The sequence below is a fragment of the Vanessa atalanta genome, chromosome 19, assembly GCF_905147765.1.
Source record: "Vanessa atalanta chromosome 19, ilVanAtal1.2, whole genome shotgun sequence".
Classification (NCBI taxonomy): domain Eukaryota; kingdom Metazoa; phylum Arthropoda; class Insecta; order Lepidoptera; family Nymphalidae; genus Vanessa; species Vanessa atalanta.
The window spans coordinates 5,099,501-5,124,981 of record NC_061889.1 but is presented as its reverse complement, the minus strand read 5'-3'; the positions used below and the strand labels follow the sequence as shown (position 1 = coordinate 5,124,981).

At 32.0% G+C, this 25,481-nt stretch overlaps 1 protein-coding gene across 5 annotated transcripts in view; it reads right to left on the bottom strand.

Annotated features, from left to right (window-relative positions):
• The window catches only part of LOC125071609 (uncharacterized protein PF3D7_1120600), a 61,077-nt gene extending 35,856 nt beyond the window's left edge, over positions 1-25,221 (bottom strand). For 4 of the 5 annotated variants that reach the window (XM_047681940.1, XM_047681935.1, XM_047681936.1 and 1 more), the window contains exons 1-2: positions 25,020-25,221; positions 19,043-19,181 (exon numbers count right to left, since the gene is read on the bottom strand). In XM_047681940.1, coding sequence (XP_047537896.1) covers positions 19,043-19,161 — 119 coding nt within the window. In that variant the 5' untranslated portion in view covers positions 19,162-19,181; positions 25,020-25,221. Of the gene's footprint in view, positions 1-9,239; positions 9,396-19,042; positions 19,182-25,019 lie in introns of those variants that run through there. The other variant, XM_047681938.1, reaches the window with a different exon arrangement.
• Positions 25,222-25,481: the final 260 nt, after the last annotated feature.

Genomic DNA, 25,481 nt, shown 5'->3' with positions numbered 1-25,481 from the left:
TAATACTTAATATAATCTTCTTTATTTCCATTAATATAAACGTTAACAATATAATCACGCTTTTGTTAAGTTCACTTATTATTATTAACAGGCTATAATATAGTTTAGGAAAATATTCCAACAAATCAATGATATTTCTCAGTATCCACGTATTCAGAATTTTTTTATCATAATTTCAGCAATAAACACTTTTTATATTCTCTGATTGTATGCTTAGTGTTAAATTTTATTAATATCAAATAATTAATGGTATACAGATCGCGAAAATTAACAGCCCTCATTCACAAGGGAAGCGAATTAAATTATAATGAGTAGTTAACCTTGTTTCATAACAGAAAGTGAATTAAGTAGCAACACATCCCCCCTCCCCCCTTAACTCGAACACACGTTTGACAATGACTTTCCTCTCTCACGAGCGCTTCGCACCTCGACATCGCTTATGTAGAACTGTGGTATGTCTATAACACTGATTGAGATAAAATCTACGAACACAACAGACGACAACGTGACCCGTAAGAAAGTGAAACTACAATAGACTATTTCTCTCAGTGGTAGGGCTTTAAGCAGGCCCGTCTGGGTACCACCTACTCAACGATTATACTACTGCCAATCTTATACTATCATCAATACTTTTTAATGATGTATTCTGGTTTTAAGTCAGTGAGTAATTATTATGATATTTAAGTCAGTACTACAGATAAAATGAACGATTCCGTATTTGGGGGTAAATAGGCGTTGTATGTATTTGTTTTTTCTCAAGTAACTCTTGCATGGTCCTTAAATTCGATGTATCCTTTCTATTATATTTTTATTTAATATAGGCAAGTAAGCAGACTGGCGAATGATGCTAAGTGTCACGAACGCCTATAGAAGTTGGTGATGTAAGAATTTACATGTGATTGATAAAACATAAAGAGATAATTTATTTTGTGCTTCGCTGTCGAATACACCTAATTGTACATAAGACCTTTTACTGTAACAGTAACAATTGGTGGATGTTTTATCCTTTTTTAAATACAATCGTCTGAAAGAAAGAGCAATATTTATAATTTTCCAATTCTAATAAATGAATAAATAGAGCTTGTGTACTACATGTTTCAAATTAAAACGATATCTAAGTATTGAAACGAATGTTTCATCGTGAGTACACCTAAGGAAACATGTTATTTACCTGCCTGAATTACTTTTATCAAATCATCAGTATCATCTTCATATAATACATAATAATATTATGAGGAAATATTTGTTTGTTTGTAATAGATAAAATGTGAATCTATTGAACCGATTATCCAGCAATAACATTTTATTTTATATCAGTAACAATAAGGCTCCTACAGTTACAAACTGAAATAACTGCGAATATATCCGCGGGCAAAGTTAGTAACAAATGAAGACGCTAAACGATTGTTTCAATACAGGTGTTCCCAATCATCACTTATTTTAATCAATTTCGATCATAAATAAATGCGATTCGCATGTATATAGCTGTATCGTGACCTAGTTAATGGTATTGATTGCAAATCACTCCTTATGTGGGCTATCGCAAGATAAATAATATCGTTTGGCGCGTAATTCTGGTAATGTACCAGTTAATTGCTCGATTACGCAGCAATGGATATTTGACCGACTTTACCTATCTTGTTAGGTAACAATTACGAGTGACAACATACCTGTTGACACTACTTACTTTTTAAATTTATTTTCATGTGTTTAATCAAATCGAATTAAAATATTCTTTATTCATTAGAGCTTATTCTACCACGCTCTGATGCAGGTTGATAGATATGTACTGACACATGTCACAAATCTTCACGATGGTTCCTTTACTGAAGCACTAGATAAATTATAAAATCAAAATGGAAAAAAAACACTTGGTAAGGCAGTGTTGCCTGCCAGGGATGGAAACCACAACATTTATTTAAAATTCACGTGTTTTGGCTATTGTTCTTAGGACCGTTGTGGCCTTTGAATCTATAATTTTAACATTTAGAATTTCATTTAAGAATTAACCAAATGCTTATTCATGTTACAAATGTCAATGTTCATTAATATTTAAAAATATATATATGAATCCAACTAAGACAATTAAATCAATATAAGACAGACCAATTTATTTTTAAACATGGTAATATAATTAATTTACTTAGTTAAATAAAAGCATTAAGAATATCTACACAAAGTATTTCTATCGTAATCTGTAAGTATCAAGCATCAGCATTTCGTTTTTTTTAACGTAACTTGATCCTTGAACAATTCCCCTGAACCAATTCAAATAAATTCCAAGAAGGATCGGTCGAAAAAGTTTTATTATACAATATATGAATAAGCTCGTCCATTTTTAAATTTATACTAATACTATATACCAATGAATTAGCATGCCAGAATACTATTTTACTTTATTTTAAAAGCAAGACCTATCAATAAAACAATTTACAAAGGTAATCGGTTTTTTTTTTTAATAAAGCTGGCACAGCTCGTAAATCCTCTCGCCAGTAATAGAGACACAGTCGATAAACGGATTTCGCTCAATTTCCTGCACAAATGCAGGTGGAATTTAAAAATGTTTTCTCGCTTTTAAAATTCAACACTCGTCCGTTTTAAGTAACGGATTATCTGTTCTATTATATTATAGTTCTTGAAGTTAGCATGTTCGAGCGAACAAATTTTCCATCTTTATAATATGATTGTATTATTTTTTACTTGGTGGGAAGTTTTTGCGCAGGCCCGTCTGGTTGGGTACCACCAACTCATCATATAGTATATTTTTTATGTGATAGGTAGCAAACGAGCAGGAAGCAAACCTGATGAAAAGTGACTACCACCGCCCATGGACATCTGCATAACCGGGGGGCTTGCACCTGCATTTAAAGAAGAAGTACGCTCCAAGTCAAAAGCTGCTTCCACAGAGTGGTTGTGCGAGGCAGAAAATATCTTAAAAATCGTGCTATTGCCGATTTTCGGACATCTAGGTGGTGCAGGTGAAACTTAGAATTTTGACGAGATGTCCGAAGGTGAAATTCAGCAACCGGGATTAATCCAAGCGATTTTTTGCAGGGACAAAGGCCGTAACATCTCAGTGCTCAAAGTTGGTGGGCTATTGATGTAGGGAATGGCTAAAATTTCTTACAGCGCCAATATCAATGGGCAGTGGTGACCACTAACAATTAGGTGGTACGTTTGCCTTTATTATAAGATGTTATAAAAAATATAAAATCAAATATATAAATATATAAATATCATGGCAGAGACGCTGCAGGACCTACAACAGATGCTGAATGAGCTGGCTGATTCTTCTATGCGCATCGGCCTACGGATGAACTTGGATAAAACCAAGGTCATGTTCAATGAACATGTTCTACCGGAACCGATTGCGATACACGGTACCATCCTCGAAGTTGTTCAAAAATATGTCTACCTCGGGCAGACATTGCGATTAGGTAGAAACAACTTTGAGGATGAGTTGAATAGAAGAATTCAGCTAGGTTGGGCAACATTTGGGAAGTTACGACGAATCTTCACATCGTCGATCCCACAGTGCCTTAAGACGAAAGTCTTCAACCAGTGCGTCCTACCCGTCATGACATACGGAGCCGAAACGTGGACACTCACGACAAAGCTTGTCCACCGGGTTAAAGTCGCTCAGCGTGCTATGGAAAGGGCTATGCTCGGAGTATCTCTGAGGGATCGCATCAGAAATGAGGTGATCTGTCAGAGAACCAAAGTCATCGACATAGCCCACCGGATTAGTAAGCTGAAGTGGCAGTGGGCTGGCCATATTTGTCGTAAACCGATAACCGTTACGGAAAACGTGTTCTAGAGTGGAGACCGCGTCTCGGCAAACGTAGTGTAGGACGTCCTCAGGCACGGTGGAGTGACGATTTGCGCAAGACGGCTGGCAGGAGCTGGATGCGAGTTGCCGAAGAAAGACCACACAGTGGCATGCATTTTGAGAGGCCTATGTCCAGCAGTGGACGAATGCGGGCTAATGTGTATAAATATATAATCACAGGAGTCAAACACAAGGGACAATAAGGTTTAACGCGAATGTAACAGTTTGAAGTAGCTTAAGCAGCATAAAAATGCATAAAACATTCATATTTACTAAACAAATAAGATATTATATTATATAGTTTCTAAAGTTTTAATATAACAATTACATTTACTAAGTCATTGTGAAAAGGAGAAACTCTAATCTAAAATCCATTAATTTTCTCTAAAAGTTCAATGCAGCAAACTCCTTTAAAGCGAAGCTTTTGTAAATGTAGGGCGAGGAATGTAGGATTCTGTGTAATGAAGTTGTTAACTCTACACTTTACACTCTAGTGTAGAATACTCCCGAGAGCATGTTTTATTAGTAAGTAGTAGTACTTTCAGTGCTACCAACCTTTTATGTAAAATGCATATTTTAGCAGAGTATGAGAAAATAATTTTCTCGTTAAAACTTACTACGCTGATACAGCTCCTACTTCTTTTGCATCTCAATGTAGACAATATTATAAATGCGACAATAACTCTACCTGACTGTCTGTTACGTTTTCACGTTAAGAGCGCTGAGCCGAATTTGATGAAACACATACTTATACCTAAAACCTACGACGAACCTAACATGCGAGCGAAGCCGAGGTTGAAATATATGAATAAATATAGAATAATAGAAGTTCACAAAGTCATATTAATTGTTTTTTTTTCCTGTTCACAAAGAAACATCCCGTTATAAATTTATGTAGTTGTAACAAAACTCTGTGAATGTCCTACTGCTATTAGTAGGATATTTACAGAGTATGGCCTCCTCTCTTTGAAATGGAAAGATTGAAATACACGTGTCGATTAAGATAGATTTCACTCCGAAACATGCAGGTTCCCGTCGATGTTTTCCTTCACCGTCTAATTAGAATCGGACGACATGTATTATAAAACAAAAATAAAGCTCATCAATTCGGTGGTGCTTATGCAGATTTGAACTCGCAGTCTTCGGATAGGAACAAAACTCATACCATATTGATGATACCTTTGCCCATTTTGATCATATTACATTTTTTTGTTATAAGTACGTTAAGATTAGACATAGTATATATTTGTCGAAAGAATGTGAATAGTGATGTGTATTTAACCACATTCTAAAATTCTTTGTGTGTACCTAAATGAGGTTATACATATTTACAAAACTGATTTAGATATCTCCAGCATTTTAGGCAAACAGGCAGTGTAACTGCCGGCGCAATGAATATAACATCTTATTTCCCAAGATTGGGTCTATGACTATGTAAAGTATAGTTAATATTTTTAACAGTGCTGACCACTAATAACAGTGATGACATGATTATCATCAGGCACTCAATTTACCAGTTTGCCTACTTATAATAACAATAAAATTTTATTTTACGGTGTACTTTGGTTTCTCTTGTACTTTTAAGTCACGTGACAATGCAATGAATCAAATTTTCACGCTCTTAAGAACGTCTTTTTTTAAAACCAAAGTATTAGAAACTCGTTACCGTCTGGTTGACAATAGCTTACTACAAGTTTCTTTACAATTTCATTAACGCCTTCCATTCCACATGTGTTGTGTATTGTCGAGTGTGTGAGTATGAGCGAGGAAGATAACGTACCTTTAACTACCTACGAGACATAGAACAACGGAAACTTTGAAATTAGTTATCACACAACTATTTCTTGTTTACAACATTAAAGCATATTTTCAAACATAATACTTATTTGTATTTCGTATTAAAAAGATGAGAAAGCACTAACTAAAAAACGTATTTTAATTGAAATGAATCTATTGTACTTGAAATTAGTAAATTAATTGTTACGTAAATATATTTAAATATTTTATATTAGAAATTATTAACATTTAGAATAACAAAATTAAATTGCGAAGTATATTTTATAACATGTCATTTCTATGTATCTCTTTGCTCTTAGTATAACTGTAGTTCCGAGACAACTTCTAAAGCCCTGTGTGCACAGGTGAAAAGTGTTACGCAAGCGAATACCGCAGCGGACGTATCGACCGGCCAGCAACTGCATAGCCTTATTGTGCTTAACTTGGTATCCAGTGTGAAGATTAATGACCAGTTATAAAGCTTTTGTAGTTTTCAGTTTGTATTTAATACAAAAGACTAAAAATTATAAAAATATTGAATTCATTGATAATTTATATGAAAAACCTTTCAAATTCTGAATTATTACACTTTTAACACATTTGACATTCTTTCTATAAAAAATATAAAAAAAGTGAAAAGTTTAAAATAAGAACAAAGAAAACATTAACCGAAACTTCAATGGCAACTTAAAATGATAAAGCAAAACAAGTTTTCACATAAAAATAATTTTAAAACAACCTTTCAGAGCACATTTTCTTTTAAAAATATACGATGACTCGACACAAGTAAGCCTACTAGAGAAAGAAATATTAAAATAATAACGTATGTAATATATAACAATGTTCATAAAACAGTCTATAACGTGAAAATAAACCTTGATTGAATGAGTAATACGGAATTGCCTTCAACGTTTGTAAAAACAGGGGCATCAGACACATTCCTGTCTCCTTTCACGCTCACCATAATAGCGATATAATGTCAAACGATGGATCTGTTTTGCATCACTGATCTTTGTATTGAAAGAGACCTGTCTGCATTCTTAACGGCCCTACCACGTAGATCGAGAATTGGGAAAGACCATAACTTATGACTATTTTTATTTTATTCTTTCAGTTTTATTTAAATAAAAGATTATTAGAGATGTTTTTGATTAATTTTCGGAAATTGGTGTATCATATCTATGACTGTGCGAAGTATAAACAACTTCACACACCATTAATTTGCTTATATTATGTTAGGGTCCTCATGCCTATGATTCCACTAGGTAACTCATCCTTTTAAACGGTACATAGCAATACAGAGTATTTCTGTTTAGTGTATAATAGTGTAAATATAATAGTGTAAACGGTATCTAACTAAACGGGCCTACACAAAGCCCTACTTACCAACGTTGAAAATATAACTTGTTAAGACTATGATTATTATTTTATAAATTATTGTTTACCTCTGGCTGGCATATGAATATTATATTTAGTAGTTTTACATTAGTCCCTGTGTGAAAATCTTAGTCAGAATGAGTTAAAACGAAACACATGTACCCAATTTCTTAAGACATTTTTGAAATAGTGACAAAACAAAACGTTAGAATTTAATATGTATGACTCATATTTCTCAGAATGTATAATATTATACTCATAATATTCAATATCTCAAGATCGAATAGAATTCTCACTCCACACAATTTTACGTAACGTAACAAGTTTAAAGAAAGTTTAAATTGAAATATGTACCTCGTATTTTTATCTCAATTCTTATAAATTTTTCTCTATATCCAAAACTTCTTACGATTTAGTTGACATAGGTACATTACGGTTTAGTGAAAGAAACTCTTTAATTTTTTTTATTTAAAAAATAATGTATCGGAAGAGACTCCTGTTTATATGTAGGTTAATACCTATAAATATATACAAATAATGCTATTGAATAAATAATACTTAAATTAAAAAGTGTCGTTTTGAGATAATCCACAGAAGTTCTAATGTCTGATCGTTTCCGTTGTGTGCGCGTCAGGGCACTCACCCTGAAGCTTGCGAACCAGCTGATACTACGTTAGGACTACTCAGTATATCCTTCCGACAGTCATGAGCAAAAATTGTATGAATATTGTAATAACATTAGAAACTAATGCCTTGTAAGAGATTAAGGGTTAAGAATGTTTATTGGATTACGTACTACTTCTTTGTTCATGTTATATTATACCATCTTAACTAAAATATCAAGTATGCACTCGACATATACATTATGTATATAAATATTATTAACTACAAGACATATTAGCCCAAATTATTGAAAAATTACGTAACCACATTGACTATTAAAGATGCTTACTGTTCCTACTAATTTGCTTTTAATGCGAGAACTACTTTAAATTATGAACAATAACCAAAATTAGTATACGCAACAAGTGCTTCAAAGCAATGCTCGAAGGAACCATTGATGAGTCAACTTTGTACAAAGGTTTGAGGTAAAAAAAATCCGCTTTGCGGAAAGGTTCGACTACCTGCATGTCTTCAACTAAGGCGGATCACAAGCTATTACTTGGCGTTGGTTCTATATTATATTTATTACAAATGTTAGAATTTAAAAGTAAACTTTCGATTTTTTCTAGAAAATGATCGGATTAAATTCATGATGAAATAATATACTCGTAGTTTCAAGTTACCTTAGCCAAGTATAATAAAGTCACATGGCTTTACTTATAAATGTTATTAAGGGGATGATTTGCAAACCTATGTTGTCTTGTTCTTTCCAGTGATAAATCGCTAATGAAAGAAAGAGATAAATGAATGTTTACGTTACTATTAATATCAATTGGAAAAGCTTTACTTTAATTTAAAAATAACCTACAATACAATATTTAAAATAGATATTTTTAGTTTCAAATGGAAATATTATTGGAAAACTAATTACGAAATGGCACAAAGTGTATTTATAAATATTTAATAGATGTCAATGACACATCGGCTCCGATGATACTTTGTATCCTATTCTTCTCGTTTTCGGCAGCTGATCTGTCACAACGGTGACTCATTCGAAATAATTAAAAAACCATTAAAATTTATAGATTATTGAACCGCGTCGTAACATTAAACTAGTGTGCGACAGTTTCGATAGAATTATATAAAAAATATATATTGAACTGTTTGATATTGTAAGACGTTTTTAATGTTTATTTAAGATGTATTATTACATTAATTCAAATTATGAAAACAAATTATTTTATTAATCTACAATATATTTAAATCATCAACACAATTATGTTTGCTATTAAAAAAGTAGTTTATGTGTGTAATTTTGTTTGATTGATCCTCGCTACTAGATAGGGAAGACACTAATTAAAATCTAAATATAAAAGTCAAATCAAATCCACCTGTTGAAGGCGCACCTGGCCCTTAAATTAACATGAGGGTGGCATCCTTTGATACAAACCATTCTTCCGTCCGCTCAAATATTTAAACTTAGCGTGACCGAAGAGAATTATAGGACGTCGGTTGGTTTAAATAGCACCTTAAGCGACTATCGTACCTTTATCAAGAGGAATAACTTTTTTTATGTAATATACCTACACGTTCATAATTATAGATGTGTAAACTAGTCGGGCAAGCGACTAGTACAATATCCGGTTTCTCATACCTTTTTCGCTGGTGGCATCAGATCCTCTTGCCAGAGTACCGCTTTGTTTAGATATCCTGCTACACAATGTACTTAAATCAATCCACAATACACTTTATACACAAAACATAAAAACTTTGGTTAAGCTCTGATGTAATTAAATTAAGGTTCACTTCATTTTAATATTAAGAGCACATATAATATCGTATCTGCTAAAACGTATTTTGTTTTTCCTTAATGTTATAATTCAAAAAAAATCACTAATACTTTTTTGTTGTCGGTGATAAGAGCGTAAAATTTCAACAAAGCCGCGTGTATCGTGAACGTAAGCGACCGTCAGCCGTCGACTGGTAAAGTAGTAACGTACCTACACAAGTCTAGCGTCGGGCGCGTACACCATCGGGTGGGAGGAAGGCGACGAGATAGAAATATAAAACGCATCCAAGAAAGAAAGAGACAAAAACGAACGTCATCACCGGTACACGAGTAACATCTATAATGCAACTAATGAAAATTGTCTTTAAAACCTATAAAAACACTCAACGCCTAGTGTATCTACATTTTTACAACGTAATACCGGTTTTACCTGTGCTCGGCCGCGTGCCGATAAGGTAATTTGAATTCCATCGGAGTGAAAAAGATGGAAGTTTCTGACGGAGGCTTTAACGGACACAACGAACAATATGTCAAAGGGATTCATAGCTAGAAATAAAACGTTAATTTGAATAATGGAAATTTTAACGGTTACAACAGATCGCTTGGCCCTAAACCTGACTGACCGGGTTATTTATCTGATGATTCACGGGACATACACAACTCAAATAATTTACCATTAATTAAATAATTGTAATAGATGTTTGGAGAAATTGTATACTTTCTAATTGCTCCATTGGCCGCGCGTAATAAAAAACCATAAGATCTGTTAACAAACAAAACAAACCCTACGCCAAATAGTGTCAGAGATTGAATAACCGTTCGGGTATCGGTTATTATCATCGGTGATTCAGACGTACTATCTTGTTTGGCTTTCTTATTGGTGGACAACGAAGCTTTACTTTTACCAATTAGCTAGGTTGCGCACGCTCAGCCGACGACAACGGCGGCTTTGTTTTACGAAAACAAGTGAAAAGCATGTTAAAAGTCCTCAATAACGACACACTTCCGTCATTTTCTATTGTTTCTATTTCTTCAAAGATTTCCCGCTGTAGTATTTCGTTTTAAGAATCATGAGGTCGACTTGCTATATAAAATTAATTAAATAAAAAAAAGTATTGTTATTGTATATAAAAATATACGCCTTACTTTTGGAAATCGTAATATCATTAAACAATAATAATATTGTATAAAGTTTGAAATGACTTAATAACAATTAAGATATTTAAAAATAATAATTAAAATATGATATCACACCACTGATTTACGATCATACACGTTAATAACACATTAACACGTTAACAATAAAATATCTACATAAGTACATAAGTAAATGATAAAATGTTTAGATCTATTACCTAACTAATAATAGATTTGTTTGTAACACAATATACTAGATATTAAATCTCCTTCAAATGTAAAAGTACTTGCTACGTAATTCAGATCAAATAATTCCAAAATTTCATAAATTGAAATATCTTTATTCAACATAGAAGTATAACACTTCCTTATTGATACTCAATATTCTACCACCGGTTCGGAAATAAACCATTCAAAACTGAGAAGAACCGACGAAAGAAACCGGGGCCTTTTTTTGACAGATTTTCGTGATTTCAAGGTTTTCTTTTTAAACAGCCTGAAGGCATATTTAAATCCTTCTGATAAAATTATAATTAAAACCACCAAACCCAATCATACCATATGATTTTTACAAGTACATTAACATTCCGTACCTATATACTTTTTGAAAAAAGTTTATAAAAGGTATAAAAGGAACAACTGGAAAGGATGAATATTAGCCTTGTAACTGTTTTGGCAAACCGAATTCTCTGCAGTGTTTAAAAGCTGTTTATTATATAGCCGAGCTAAATGCAGGCACATTAACCTTCATCTTGCGAATAGCAACTGAACAAATAAACTGCAGCCATTTCCCTGCTCTAAATCAACATAGTGGCTCTAATCGTATTTCGGCTTGTAATTTGAAATAAAATCTAAAATGGAAAACGGACGTCGGAAAAGGAAATAAGCATTTTGGCATCGCCCTATAGATACATGACTTCTGAAAAAGGTCGTTTAAACTAGTTTGTGTAATATCGAAACGTACATATTATAAATTCCACAGCATGGCAGCACTAGGATTGGATTAAAAATTTTAGTATTGCCCAAAATTTGTTTAAATATTTAAAAATGTCAATGCAATGCCGTCTGGTACATGACGATGAGTGGTAACCTTTACATACATTGTCACTGAAAAGTCTGGGATCTGTGATATAACGAATATTAATATTTAAAAATAGATACAGTAGTGCGATGTAAACCATCCACAATTTCTGAATCTTAATCACAATACATATGATATATATTCAGTGATTAAACATTTTAGCAAATGTTATTCAAGAATAAATGAAAATTATTGTTCGAACGACTTCATTATTTAATATGTTCCGGATTAAAAGATTTCTAGTATCTACCTAAAATGACTAACGCGGAGCTCTATCGGCAATTATATTAGTCACATTGAATGAAATGAAATAAATTCAATAGGAACCATTATTTTGACCGCAACCATTATATTAAGGAAACGTTAACTCACTAACAATATATTGTTACCAAATTCAAGAGTCGACATAAATATGTAGAGCATCTTAGGAACAGTTATTTCCAACACTTAAGCTTATATTTTATCTAAACGGGCACTACAAACATTCCATCGCTCAACAACTTGGTTCCCTTGAAAGTTTGTTGAGTGATTACTCAGATGAGCTTAGGTCATAGTTTCAATATTTATGAAGCTAACGATAAAGTTTGAACACACAATATAACATAATATTACGAGATGTATAAAAAAATAAATCACCACATGTTAAAGCTGATTTGAATCACAACGTATTGTGTGCGAATATTAAGTATATGCATTTGACCTTGGAGCTGTTGGTTATATATAGTAGATGTTTTAGGTATAGGGAGAATTTTCATTTCAACGAATCAATCAATTGAATTTAAAAAAAAACATTATGCGTTTGAGATTTGTATGCTTTATATATATAAAGCATTTATAACTTTATATACATATATATATCCAATCGTTGAAGCTACTTTTCCTTTTAAATAAGGTATACATACAAACTAATGGTTTCCTCGCGATGTTTTTCTTCTCCGCTAAATACATAAGTACGAGATGACTTCACAAATGAAGACAAGATTAAAACCCTACATCTTCGATTAAGATTTACGTGTTCTAGGATCATAGACTCATTCAGACTTTATTCCATTGTATTAACAATTAATAAATAAATACACAAGATTGTTTCAGCTTTCAGGTAATTATCAATTTGTGTGTAATACTTTGATTTTTACAAAAGTCACCAGACGCATATATCAATGATAGATGACGTAAGATATATAACGTGAAACATATCAAATCAACGTGAATCTAATAAGTGAAGGGAACGAAAGTAGCAATCTACGCCAGATGTCGCCGCGTGCTTCGAATGGTTTAAGACAGTGGAAATCGAATCCACAGCTGACCTCTTTCCGCGATGAATAGTAATAACCCTACTTGGACACATCGCACGACTCGAACACATATCATGAGTCCATCAGCTTAGTAGGCTGTACGTGCTTTCGAATTCGTCATCGGATCTCTCATTGACAACCATTAAGTGTAATCGATTTCCTATTAACTGCTATAATTCACGTGTTTCAAATTCTCGTCGACGAACAATTTATAGTTCGATTCCGTTAATAGATTGTGGTTATGTATATAATGGATAAATTAATGTATATATAATTTTATATTATATATATTTTATCTATATTAATTTAACCATTATGATTCAAAATGACGAAAAGTATAGGGGATTACTGGTTGTAAAGAAGTTCTGTTTTGTTTTGACGTTCGAGAGTAATTAAATCAAATATAAAAATATTAAGCAAAGAATCTTAATAACAGTTTTATTACTTAATAATTAATATTAATATTTCACGTCGAGGATAAAAGATTATTAAAAAAAAATTGTTTAATATGTGTGTACTATAAGAATACAGACATACTTTATATAGGCATTTGTCATAACATCGTGTGACACAATTTTTCGCGTAGCTCTTGGCAGTGTCTGGAGAGTAAACTGCGTTAAGGAACTTCATTCCAAAATCAATTATACCAGATCTCTATGCAGTGTTTCAAAACGGTGTAAGCTAAATATCTGTAATCAAAATCATCAATAAAATCAATCGGTAGGGTTTATAAATAAATTAAATCTAACATTACTTTTGTTATTTTCCAGTTCATCATCACGAAGGGAACTAAGTAGGCGTCCAAATAGATAAAAAAACAGACGGCGAAGTGATTTAGACACGTCCGCTCCATGATGACGGATCCGTAGTCTACACTCTTCCTGAAATCGTCGAGCATTGCTCGAGTAATAACTTTTTTACTTAAGTGAAACCAGGGCGCCGATTCTACTAATAAATTGTCAATTTATCACAATCGAATCGAAACAGAATCGTTGCCGTTCCGCCGTTTTCCTATTCTACTAACACAACGATCCAGTTGCGGTTCGGTCGAAAGTGGATCGGAATTCAACCGAGGTTGTATCATAACCAATTTAAATAAGTAGAATCGACCCTCAGTTACGATTAAGCTAAGATTTATTTTTGTTAGGAATAGTCGAAGTTGAATCGCAATAGAATCAGGAGCATATAATACTCGTTATAAGCAGAATTGGCCGCAAAACGTTTAATAATAACCTTATTATCAAAACTTACGGCTCAAGCTTGGTGCCGATTTGACCCCAATTGATTAAAACGCGGAATCCTAACTCAAGTGTTAAGCACCGATGATCTTTTACGTGCTTGATTTGTATTTATAATTCATCTCATATTTGGCGGTGTGGAATCATAAAAAGGAAACATGCATGTCGTATGAAAATCTGTCACATGTCTCGAGCATCCCGAATGGATTCATCAGAGTAAAATAAGCTCCTGATCTATTCCCAAAAGAAGGGTTTAGCCCAGCAGTGGGTCGTCTCCAGGTTATTAATTCCCCTTTTTACAGATCATTACTACTAAACGTTATACTACTAAATAGTAGTAAAATGTTTGGCTTCATTATTATGTCTGTGTTTAGGACTACTTCCGATATTTAATTTTAGATACGTACTTGAGATAAATCGCAGCGTTCGACGTTAAACCATTGCACGGCGTTGATTTAAATTATTATAATGTAAAAAATATTTTAAATAAATTAATATATACTTAATATATATTTGTTAACATATTTCTATTTACAGTAAGAGATTATATTTACAATTATTTATATATGTAGATCATATCTGTTAAATAACAAAAATCCATATATTTTTTAGATACCATTTTTAGTAAAGCATTTACATTCATTCATAGTTATTGTGTATATATTCCAATATTAATAAGTCAAATAATTACCTTGTTTGATCGCATTAACTTACCTGTCCGATTTTAAAATAATATTTTGAGTTAAATGATCCATTTATTGAGAAAAGATTTAACTTCTAAGACCGTAGCAACCGTAAATGTGAACTAATCCGGTAAACAGTACGAAATTACTCATGATTATGAGAACTGGTAAGTTTATAAGATCTGATTTAGAACGGGTCAACACAGCTTGCCGTATCTACTAACAGTATATAAAATAACAATGATATCAAAATAAACTGAAATAAAATTATATAATAATATATTATCACGCAAATCATGTATTAAAGATCACTAGAAAACTTTTATTGCGAAAATATTACAACAAATAACTTTAGTCATAAAAATATTAATCATTTAACAGATCATAAAAAGATTTGAATATAGATTTGTATGCCTGTCGCAATTGACAGTCCCTGAATGTCAAGTTCTACGCTCCTCAAACTATGTCACCCAAATACCAAAGGGATTTGAATCCATTCCAAATATTAAATTAACTTTCATTGATCTATATAGCATAAATGAGTTCAACTGTAATAATAAATGTTATTTTTAATTAACCGACTTAAATAAAAACGATAAGGTTCCAAAATTGCCGAAATATTTTTTGTTTTGAATAATAGGCAATTTTAAACATTCTTATTTTTTACAAACTAAAGTACTTCAATGGTAGTTTCCAAGACATTTGTTGAACATCTGATAATGCAATCTATGAGAAGAACGTTTTATAAATTTACAAAATAACCTACACGACGTACGTATCGTATAAGTAAATAATTCAAAACCAACCGATTCCCGTGTTTATTTCGGGTTGGAAAGCACATATTTTTGGTTTAGTACCAAATAATTTTTTGACCTCATCAATCAAAGTAACTAACTGAAAGATACTTTGATTGATGTATAAAGAGTATCTATCGGATCATAAGACAGAACACATCTAGACTGAACTAGGGTGTCACAACGTATAAATTCCCATCTACCTAATAAATTTTGAGAAATATTTTGCTAAATGTACATTCACCAGCCCGCAGTGGAGCAGCGTGATGGAATAAGCTCTAACGTTCACTGAAGTGGACACTTATGTTCGCTGTGTGATATTTCTTGCATGTTACTGTAATGTAAAGAATAAATATAAGATTATATATATAATACCAGCTGACCCTGTGGCTTGCCCCGCTTGAAATTCACCTTGTGATGATAAAATCTTTCAAACACTTGTCACAACTTTTTATAACCAACATTGAGGGGGTCCTCAGAGTGAGAAAGGGCAGCTTATGTCCGTCCTTGGGGTTCAAGTTTGCTTTATACTAAATTTCATCAAAATCGATTAATACCGTTAAATCCCGTAAAAGACAGACATACCTACTTACTTTCGCATTTATATTATTATAATAGTTACACAATATGTGTTCTTAGAATTTAAATGCACACATACACAATAAATTTAGTATAAAACTTTAAAGTTCCAAACAAAAATTAAATACAGGTGTTCTAAATATATACGTAAGGGGAAGTTTTTCTTGCGCTAACAATCCGTCTAGACTTTTCATTAGGCCAAGTTTCCGTTCGAAATATTCCACAGCAACTCGTTTCAGAATTTATATAAAAACTCTTTTAAACGTAGTAATTCAATACTTGTAGTTACTAATATTTATTTCATCATTCATCAAAACTCTAATAAAACATAGGACTATAAATTAATATTTCTACGTATAAAGACAGTTTGAAGAACGAATTTCTACGAACAACTTTACCAAAACCTATTAAGGTAATCCCTTAAATAATACGGGAAATTATCGGCTCGCTTAACCTTCATTTATTTATAATCCTATTATAAGTTTACTACACAAAACTATTTTAGTAGAGGTAATTAGCGAATAACCATAAAGAATAGTAGGTACGTGTGAACGTATTACCTTTTATCGAGCTGTTTAATTTACATCAGGAGATTGTCTAAGTTAACAGTTTTAACGGTATATTTAAAACATGTATAAATAAACCAAAACAATTATTTTTCTTGAACCAAGACCGGAAATTGGAGGTTCAAACTCGGGCTAGCAACACCGGATGTTTATGTGTTGAATTTGTGGTTATGATAATTTAAATGAAAACTTCGTGAAGAACCTATACCGGATGACCATCTACCACATGTGTAATCAACAAATTGCATTTAACCAGCGTTTTGGAATATGCTCCAAAACTTCCCCTCAAAAGTGGAAGCCCTAGCCTAACCCGGCTCTGAAACGTTTACAGACTGATACTTTACTTTTAAATATATTTTATCGATACAAGTATTATATGTAACACCACTATATGTACTTAAATTTAAATTATAATTTCTAGTGTTATACACAACCTTAAAAACCTTTACAACATTACACATAGAAACGCTACATTCGAAATTGACTCTCATCAGTTAAAAAGATTTTATTTCAAAAACACTTATCCCTAAGTATTTTAAGAAACAAAATCACAACTCGTGTCTGACAAAAAAATCTAAACGGTAGTATAGTCTCGTTCCATTGCAATAATTTACCCGCTTTTGTTCTTCCGTAACAATAGGTATTCAAAAGAATATTTTATTCAAATCGCTAGAAGCAAACAGGTGTCAAATTAAATGATACGAGACGCCTTCTCAGCTCGAATGCAAAATTTTCAGAATAGTATTTCCATCCAATGCATTAGAAGTTTCGATTCAAGACTCGACTTCGATTCGATATTCTATTTTAATGGCGATGCTAAAAGTACTTGACGCTTGTTCATTCGATATTTTATAGTAGTATACCTAACTACTACTACGAAAAAATATTATTTCCACTTTTAGTCAGTTTTGGTATTTGGTAACTAACATAGTTACCAAATACCTACTAGTACATACTAGTAGTAGGTGTTTGACAGATTAACTAAAACGATACATTAAATACAATAATATCATGACATAATATCTTAGAATATAAACTATGTAATGGATTATATCGAGAGGAAAGGTGTAATTTTTTTTTTGTTTATTTTATTACCTACTTTAACTGACAATTTTATTTTAAAAAAAAAACTTGAGCTTCTTTCTTGTTTGTAACCGAGTGAAAACCAAAGTGAATATTGAAGAATTCTAGCAAAAATAATCTATTTGTCTGTTTATTAGAGCATCACACAAATTCTAATAAACGTATTTTGATGAACTTTCACTTCCAATCTCATAATGACCTACATTAGGGTATCCGTTAAAACTTGACGTAACTATAATATTACTTATAAAGGTACATTATATTCATCATTTGTTTATAGGGCTTTACGCAAACCTGTCAAATATTCTACCGCCAATCAGAAATACTGTATATTGCTCTGTTCGATTGGTTGATGAGCGTGTGTAATTACAGGCACAAGGGACATAATGTTTTAGATCCCAAGGCAATGGCATTGCATGGGATGCTTAATATTTCTTACAGTGCCAAGGGACCTACCTATTTTAAATTAAAAATATATTTTCAGTCATTTTATATTACGTATATATTTTCATGCCGTTCAATTTTAAATAATAGTTACGGACTTTTTATTAAATTTATATGAAATATTAAATTTAATCTCAGCGGGTGGCAGATAATAAGTGTTTTAATTACGGGCAAAGAGCACACGCCGACCGTGCCATTACTCTTTCCGTCACCATTTTAGTAGCAATTTTGCTAACGAACTTGTTTACTTCATATGAAACAAGTACCTGTTTTCATTATATGTATTTAGGGGGTGATAAATTAAATAATGCCGTATTCATCCCTCTATATTCAAAAAATAAATAAGAGGAATCAAAGTTTCACAGAATAAATGTTTATAAGTAAAGGGCGTACTTTTCAATCATGTTTAACTTCTGACTGAATTTAAAATAGTGTACATGCGAGTAGTGTGTACACCGGTTTTCATGGGTACGCCACTCCGAGGCCCCGGGTTCGATTCCCGGCCGAGTCGATGTAGAAAAAAAAGTTCATTAGTTTTCTATGTTGTCTTGGGTCTGGGTGTATGTAGGAACGTCGTTACTTCTGATTTTCCATAGCACAAGTCCTTTAGCTACTTACATTGGGATCAGAGTAATGTATAAGATGTTGTCCCATATTCATTTATTTTATTTATTTATGTAATTCTCTATAAATAACATCTACAAACAAAAACCAACAAACAACACATATGGATATCATCTTATTTACTAAACTAATTACAAAACTTACCAGTCCCACAGATGTACGAGACAATCGAACATGACGCAGCCGTGCTCCGCGCTCATACAAGATGCTGGAGCCGCCGCCATGTTGTAATCCTCCCGCTCCAAATTCACCGCAAGATTCATTTAGCACGGTGAGCCGAACACTACAAAAAGAAGACATATTAATAATTTTGTTATTTACCTTTAAGTTAAGTAAAAGTTAATTTTTTTATAATAAATATAACAGAATAACTATTCAAGATCTTTTTTTTTAATTATTTTACGACATTGTTCGTATTGCCCCCGGAATGGGTCTTGAAGTTCTTCTGAATAGATATTCTTAGTAACACTTAGTAATTTTGGGAATTGGCAGCGTTTCCAAATCTGTGATTTGGATATTCGGCCGTTGCTCCTGCGTCTGAACTATTTCCGATTGTGTCCGATTTGCCGTCCCATCGGACTATGTGATTTAGGAAATAGTGAGTGCACAGTGTGTTAGCACAAACACTCGTATTACAGTATTTCCTGTGCATTTGACTAGTCTCCCTTGAGAACGGCCGCTTTGGATGAAATCTCAAACACAGTTCCATGAACAAAAACAAGAATAACGATACTACATTATTGAAGTGATGCAAAACTGACCATCAACCGCCTGCTTTTGTTACCCGTCTACTTTATTATTATGAATAATAAAAAGCTTTGTCGTCGAAGTTGTATCGTAGGTGGAAAATGGAGATTTGCAATATGCAAAGTTGTCTAATAATTTACAACCGAAGCGAATATGTACCTTATAGTTTTGTTCGTGTAGACAATGCTTTATAAAATAAAAATGAAAGTCGTTTTTGTATTATGTATAATTGTTATGTTTATAAAACTTTCGTGAAATAGCTATTATAGTAAGCCATTCTTCAAATTCATGATCGTCTAAATCCGATGATACAAAACTAACCATTTTGAAACGAAATTATTTAACATAACATTATATCTTGTAGAATATGAAGTACCTCAAATGGACATCTGGGATTTTTAAATATCATTACAAATATTTAAGCATCCATTAAAGATTTACCAATGCGTCATTTTAGAACGTTCCAAAAATAGAAATTTTATGGTATTTTGTGTTACCCCTATACTAATTGTATTCCCTTAGCTTTCAACCCGTACTTATTAATGAATGAACCAACACGACGCACAATTCTAGGATATTAAATATTCAGCTACAGCTTGTTATAGTCGAAGAGTTGAAAATTCATTCGTATATGTATAATTTATGTATAATTTCATGTTGAAATGAATACAATAGAAATGTTGTATTTTAGTTCGACCTTGAAATGTTACTTCCAGAAAAGATTTACTGAAAAACCAAAAGCTTCTCTTAATCACTTTGCAGTGTATTACAATACATATGACCTGTGAAATTTCCCACACATATCAGAGATTACCAGCTACCTACTCCAAAATAGATAAAACACAGAATAAGGGAACTAATACAATTAGATAGATGTAAAAAGATTCTATAATTCATAAGTTTAAATAAAAAAATATACATATATTTAATGAAACTATAAATATTAAAAATATACATATATTGACAACTTTAAATGTTCTGTTATAAGAAAAATGAATGTGGACGATCTTCAGCTACAAAACTTCGACCTACATGTTAGTGCTCGACTATTAATATTATTGTAGAATAGACAATATCGATTACCACGTGTTTCTTTACCTACAATCATTTGTTACCTATAAATAATTGTAAACTACTTTAAACCTTTAACTTATTCCTTTATTTATTGAAGTTATATTTACCTACTTGAAAAAATATCGCCGTCAGTATAATGGATACTGATTTTAGAATATCAAAATAATTATTATATTGTTTAAATCATTTAAATAATACAATTTACTTTGAAATTAGCTCCTCTTAATATATATAGTCAAATCTCGATACCTTAAATGTCAGGGGAAATGCAATAAAAACGAGTTAGTGAGTCTTCGGTTTGACAAGAATATCGAGATCCAAAGGATTCAACTGCTTAAAATTTCGACTTAGAAATGCGCGATTTCTAAGTACATTATGTATTTAAGACGTGATATATCTGCACAAAATTTACACATTATAAATTTAAGATTATTCATTGAGTTCATCGTTTTTTTTTTAAGTACCATAGCTACGTATTTCCTCTGAAAGGAACTAAACTTATACACGTATAACACGAGAGGTGTGAAGAGGACACTTGTAACGCTTTCTTTAATTGAAGATACTCTTCGTGTACTTATAAAAAAGGAAATTAGGTTTACAATTTTTAATCTCGTTATACACGTAACTAAATAAATTGAAGATATTTGCTGTGAAGGTTTTATTGACAACTTTAAACCTTAAACGTGAAAATATTTTATAATCTATATGTATAAAAGCGAAATACCACACATTGATTAATCACGAAATCTCAGAAACTATAACACCTACAAACATAAAATTTATAGTTATAGGTAGGTTCCTTATACCCTATAAGGAACCTACCTGCTAAATTTTATGTTTATGCAGACATCCGCTAAGAATTTACGAATACGAAAGAAAGGACTTTACGAATCTCGAGCTCAAAGCTGGTAAAACGGAGTGGGAATTTTGTGTTTTATAAATTTCGTGCAGGTAAAGCTGCGGATTCCGCTAGTAATTTATAATTAAAAGTGAAGAATGTACTGTCTTGTAATAATAAAGCTACATTTTTATCAAAAACTTGCATATTATTATTATCAGCTTGGTATGTCTCAAAACTGGGCAAAGGTGTCTACTTTATCTACTCTCTTTCCACAATTCCCTATTTTCTGCAATGCAAAATCAGAGGAGTCCAACTCATCTTCCCATCTTCGTCAATGATGCCATTGGTCACTACCTATTTATTTATTTTTTGAACTATCTAACCTAACCTCCGACAGATATGTTAAATATGCAGTTCCGTAATTGACTATTAATAACATTGTTAATAACATTGTAATAACATTGTTAATCACTAAATAAAAATATATTAAACAATTATTTCACAAAATACAATTAGTGACATAATTGTAAACGTTCTAATCATTTGGAAAACATTAGTGGGGACATAAAATGCGGTTATTCAGACTGGAAAATCGCCCATATAGACGCTGAGTGAATGTGACAACATTAAATGTTCAGAAAAGCAGCTAAAGCTATGAAACTATTTTCGCAAACACGAAAATTCTTTTTGGCATAAAATTGCATACCTTTGAACAAATATTCATGTAAAAAATGTAATTCATAACTTCTCTTTAAAAAAAAAGAACCCTGTAGTATGTATTATTACGTACAAAAATGTATAAAGAAACAATAATTTACTAAGATTACCGAGTCGAGATGGCCCAGTATTTAGAACGGGCCCAACTAAACCAATAATTGCGGATTCAAACCAATTCCAATTAATTTTCATGTACTTAATTTTTGCTAATTCATCAAACCGGATAATTGCACACTTAAAGTCACTAAACACTATCGTTTAATATCTCAAAGCTAGTTAATATTGATAAAAATATATTTTTTATGTAACATCGGCAATACTCAAATATTGCCAGCAATGCAGATAAGATAATTGCAATTACGTTTTTTTGGCACGGTTTGATGCAACCTCTTACAGGTACTTGGTGGGTAGGTCTTAACCCTTTGTAAAAATGAGCGATCTCCGCTGTCATGTCACGAGCTTCTTCCACACTTAACGTTACTGCTTCGCCAACGTTCCGTAGTCGATAACCTTCTTCAATAAATGTGCTATCTAACCCAGGAAGATTTTTTACCGAATCGCACTAGATCCTGATATTAAAGCGTTCAAATAAACAAACAAACATTTCTTCACATTTAAGTAATAGAGTGGAGATGGTTACTAATATGCCTATTCCCACGCTTCAAGTAATGATTTTATACAATTAAACTTAAAGTCACAATCATTAATCTATTGTGGTGATTGTTGAGTTGTTAAAAACCCATTGGACTTATTAGGGCAATGACAATTACTCGAATGTCGTGTAAGGTAACTGTTATCAGATGAGCGAGGCGTACCGCGAGTGAAAGTGTCCCTACTATCAGATAATTACATAGGGTGACCACAATTTACTCATAATACCTTTTCTAAATGTAAAGCTAGATTAGACATTATATTAGATATTTTATGAGGTATTTGATAGAAAACTCCTTGTTGCTATGGCGACCCAATTTTAATTTTAATAACTAAATAACCCTTAACTTTACTAATACAACTTATTTACTTTTAATTTGAGATCAGAGATTGTACCCGTATCTAATATATTTAAGTTAGAGATAACGAATAAAATATAACCAGAAAAAATCCTTAATGACAGATGAAACGGAAGAAATTAATGTAATAATTTGATTTATTCGTGTCGAAGTGTATTTTGAACATAATAATCGGCGTTAATTATATTCACTTAATATATTTACACTACTCTTACTGCAAGTAAGACAAACTGCTAGTGATTTTTACATAAAGCAATATTAAAATCGTGTATTGTATTATTTTTAATCATGTTGTTTATTATTTTGTATGAATAAGGTTTGGCTCACACCATTTATAAAATTCGTAAAATAAATAAATGCTTAAATTAGACGTGGTAATATTTTTCAGGTAATTTTATCATTAAAAGGACTTGTTAAAAGAGTTAGGTACGTTACGCTTGAGTCTTAGACGACATTTATTAACATATGAAATGAATACGTTTTTTCCTTTTACAAAAGCAATTAAGAATAAATTAATAACTAAAGATTACTTTACTAAATTGGTGTCTAATTCAATGAAACCTTCTTATTTTTATTAATTAAGTGAATAAACTTAATGAATAAATGTTTTGCTACCTACACCTATAAAGGTGGCTATAATAGTTTAAGCGCATGATTAATGATTGCTCTATAAAGTGCCAATTATATACACAAAAGCGAGTTATTATATAAATGATACATAATTGATATCATAAAAATTTCTTCCTTTTGAAGCCATAAAAATATATAAAAAAATAGTTTAATTTTCGGGCATAGACAAAGTCAAAAAAAACAATTACAGATGAAAGCTGTCAAAATTAATAACTAATGTCAAAATTCTCGATTAAACAAGTTCCACCAAAACCGTTACACGATAAGGATTTAATAGTTTGACACAATTGACGATGTCCTGTAATATTTAATATATGGTTACACATGCAGTACTTTTCTCCTGCATCGTCATACAACTCGAAGTCCAATGTCGATAAACAGCTTTCCATGATTTAAAGGGCGGTGTCATGTGCGTATAAAATTCTCACTGTATTTACTTTCACACATGTTTAGAAGTTTTCTATTTTAATACACTTAAACATTTTTATTCCATCATTTATTATTATTATAATACGTTTTGTATGTACCTTCAACTTTTTAAAAATTGATATGTGATGCAACAGCTTTTCCTTCGGGTTTGTTTTTTATTTTACATAAAAATTAGATATAAAATTCGGCCTCTAGCAACATCTTATCTTCTTAAACCGTCACGTCTTGTCAGACTCATCTCCGCCCGCCGGCGGCTTATGGAGAGGGCATTTTGGCAGGCATTTAGGGGAGACTCACAAGGTCAATGACCATCACACATTCAATTTTCTTTACGTCTTTCCGTTAATGTGTTAATATATTTAATGTAAGAAATCGAATGAAAATAATTAATTAAGCTTTAAATCATTGCCTAAAAATAGGCTACATGATAAAAATGTTTTATCTATTATTGGAATGTTTGTATAATTGATCGTAATAGTATAATTACGTTAATGTTGAAATTTACTACGCGTTTTACAACGCGTTACTCTAATCTCATTTTGATGCATACCTATACCATAATACAACGTATAACTAAATATATAAACACATATCATTGATAACTACAAAGGTTGTGCAGAAAAAAATATGTAGGTCATCATAACGTGCCAATAATTACCTATGTATTACTTACCTAGTCTCTCCTAAACGTTTCTGCGCCACACTTATTTACGCTAATAGAATTGTCAATGCACTGTTTATAAGAATGTTATGCACTGTTTTACGTTAAAATATTTATCTTTATCGTTTAAGGAACAATATTATTCGGTTTTTTTGAGATTATATGGTGTTTTTTTTTAATATAAAGGCTTGGTATCGATTGAGCGGCGCGCGGCCGCGCGGTCTGTCACCGAATGAAAGCGGCCGGGGTGCGCGCGTTTTCCTTATTTTCCCGCCACTCAGAGGGTGGGTTTGTGGATTTGCTTCGTGACGTTATACCTACGTTACATTACCAAATATTAACACGATAGCTTAGAATTCTTTTATGACCTTGAAAATTATTACCGCCTTTCTCTTGATATAATATTTCGGTATATTATCTAGGTATATTGTTAGCGTATTTTTATGTATAAAATTAGGAACAAATATTAAGCAA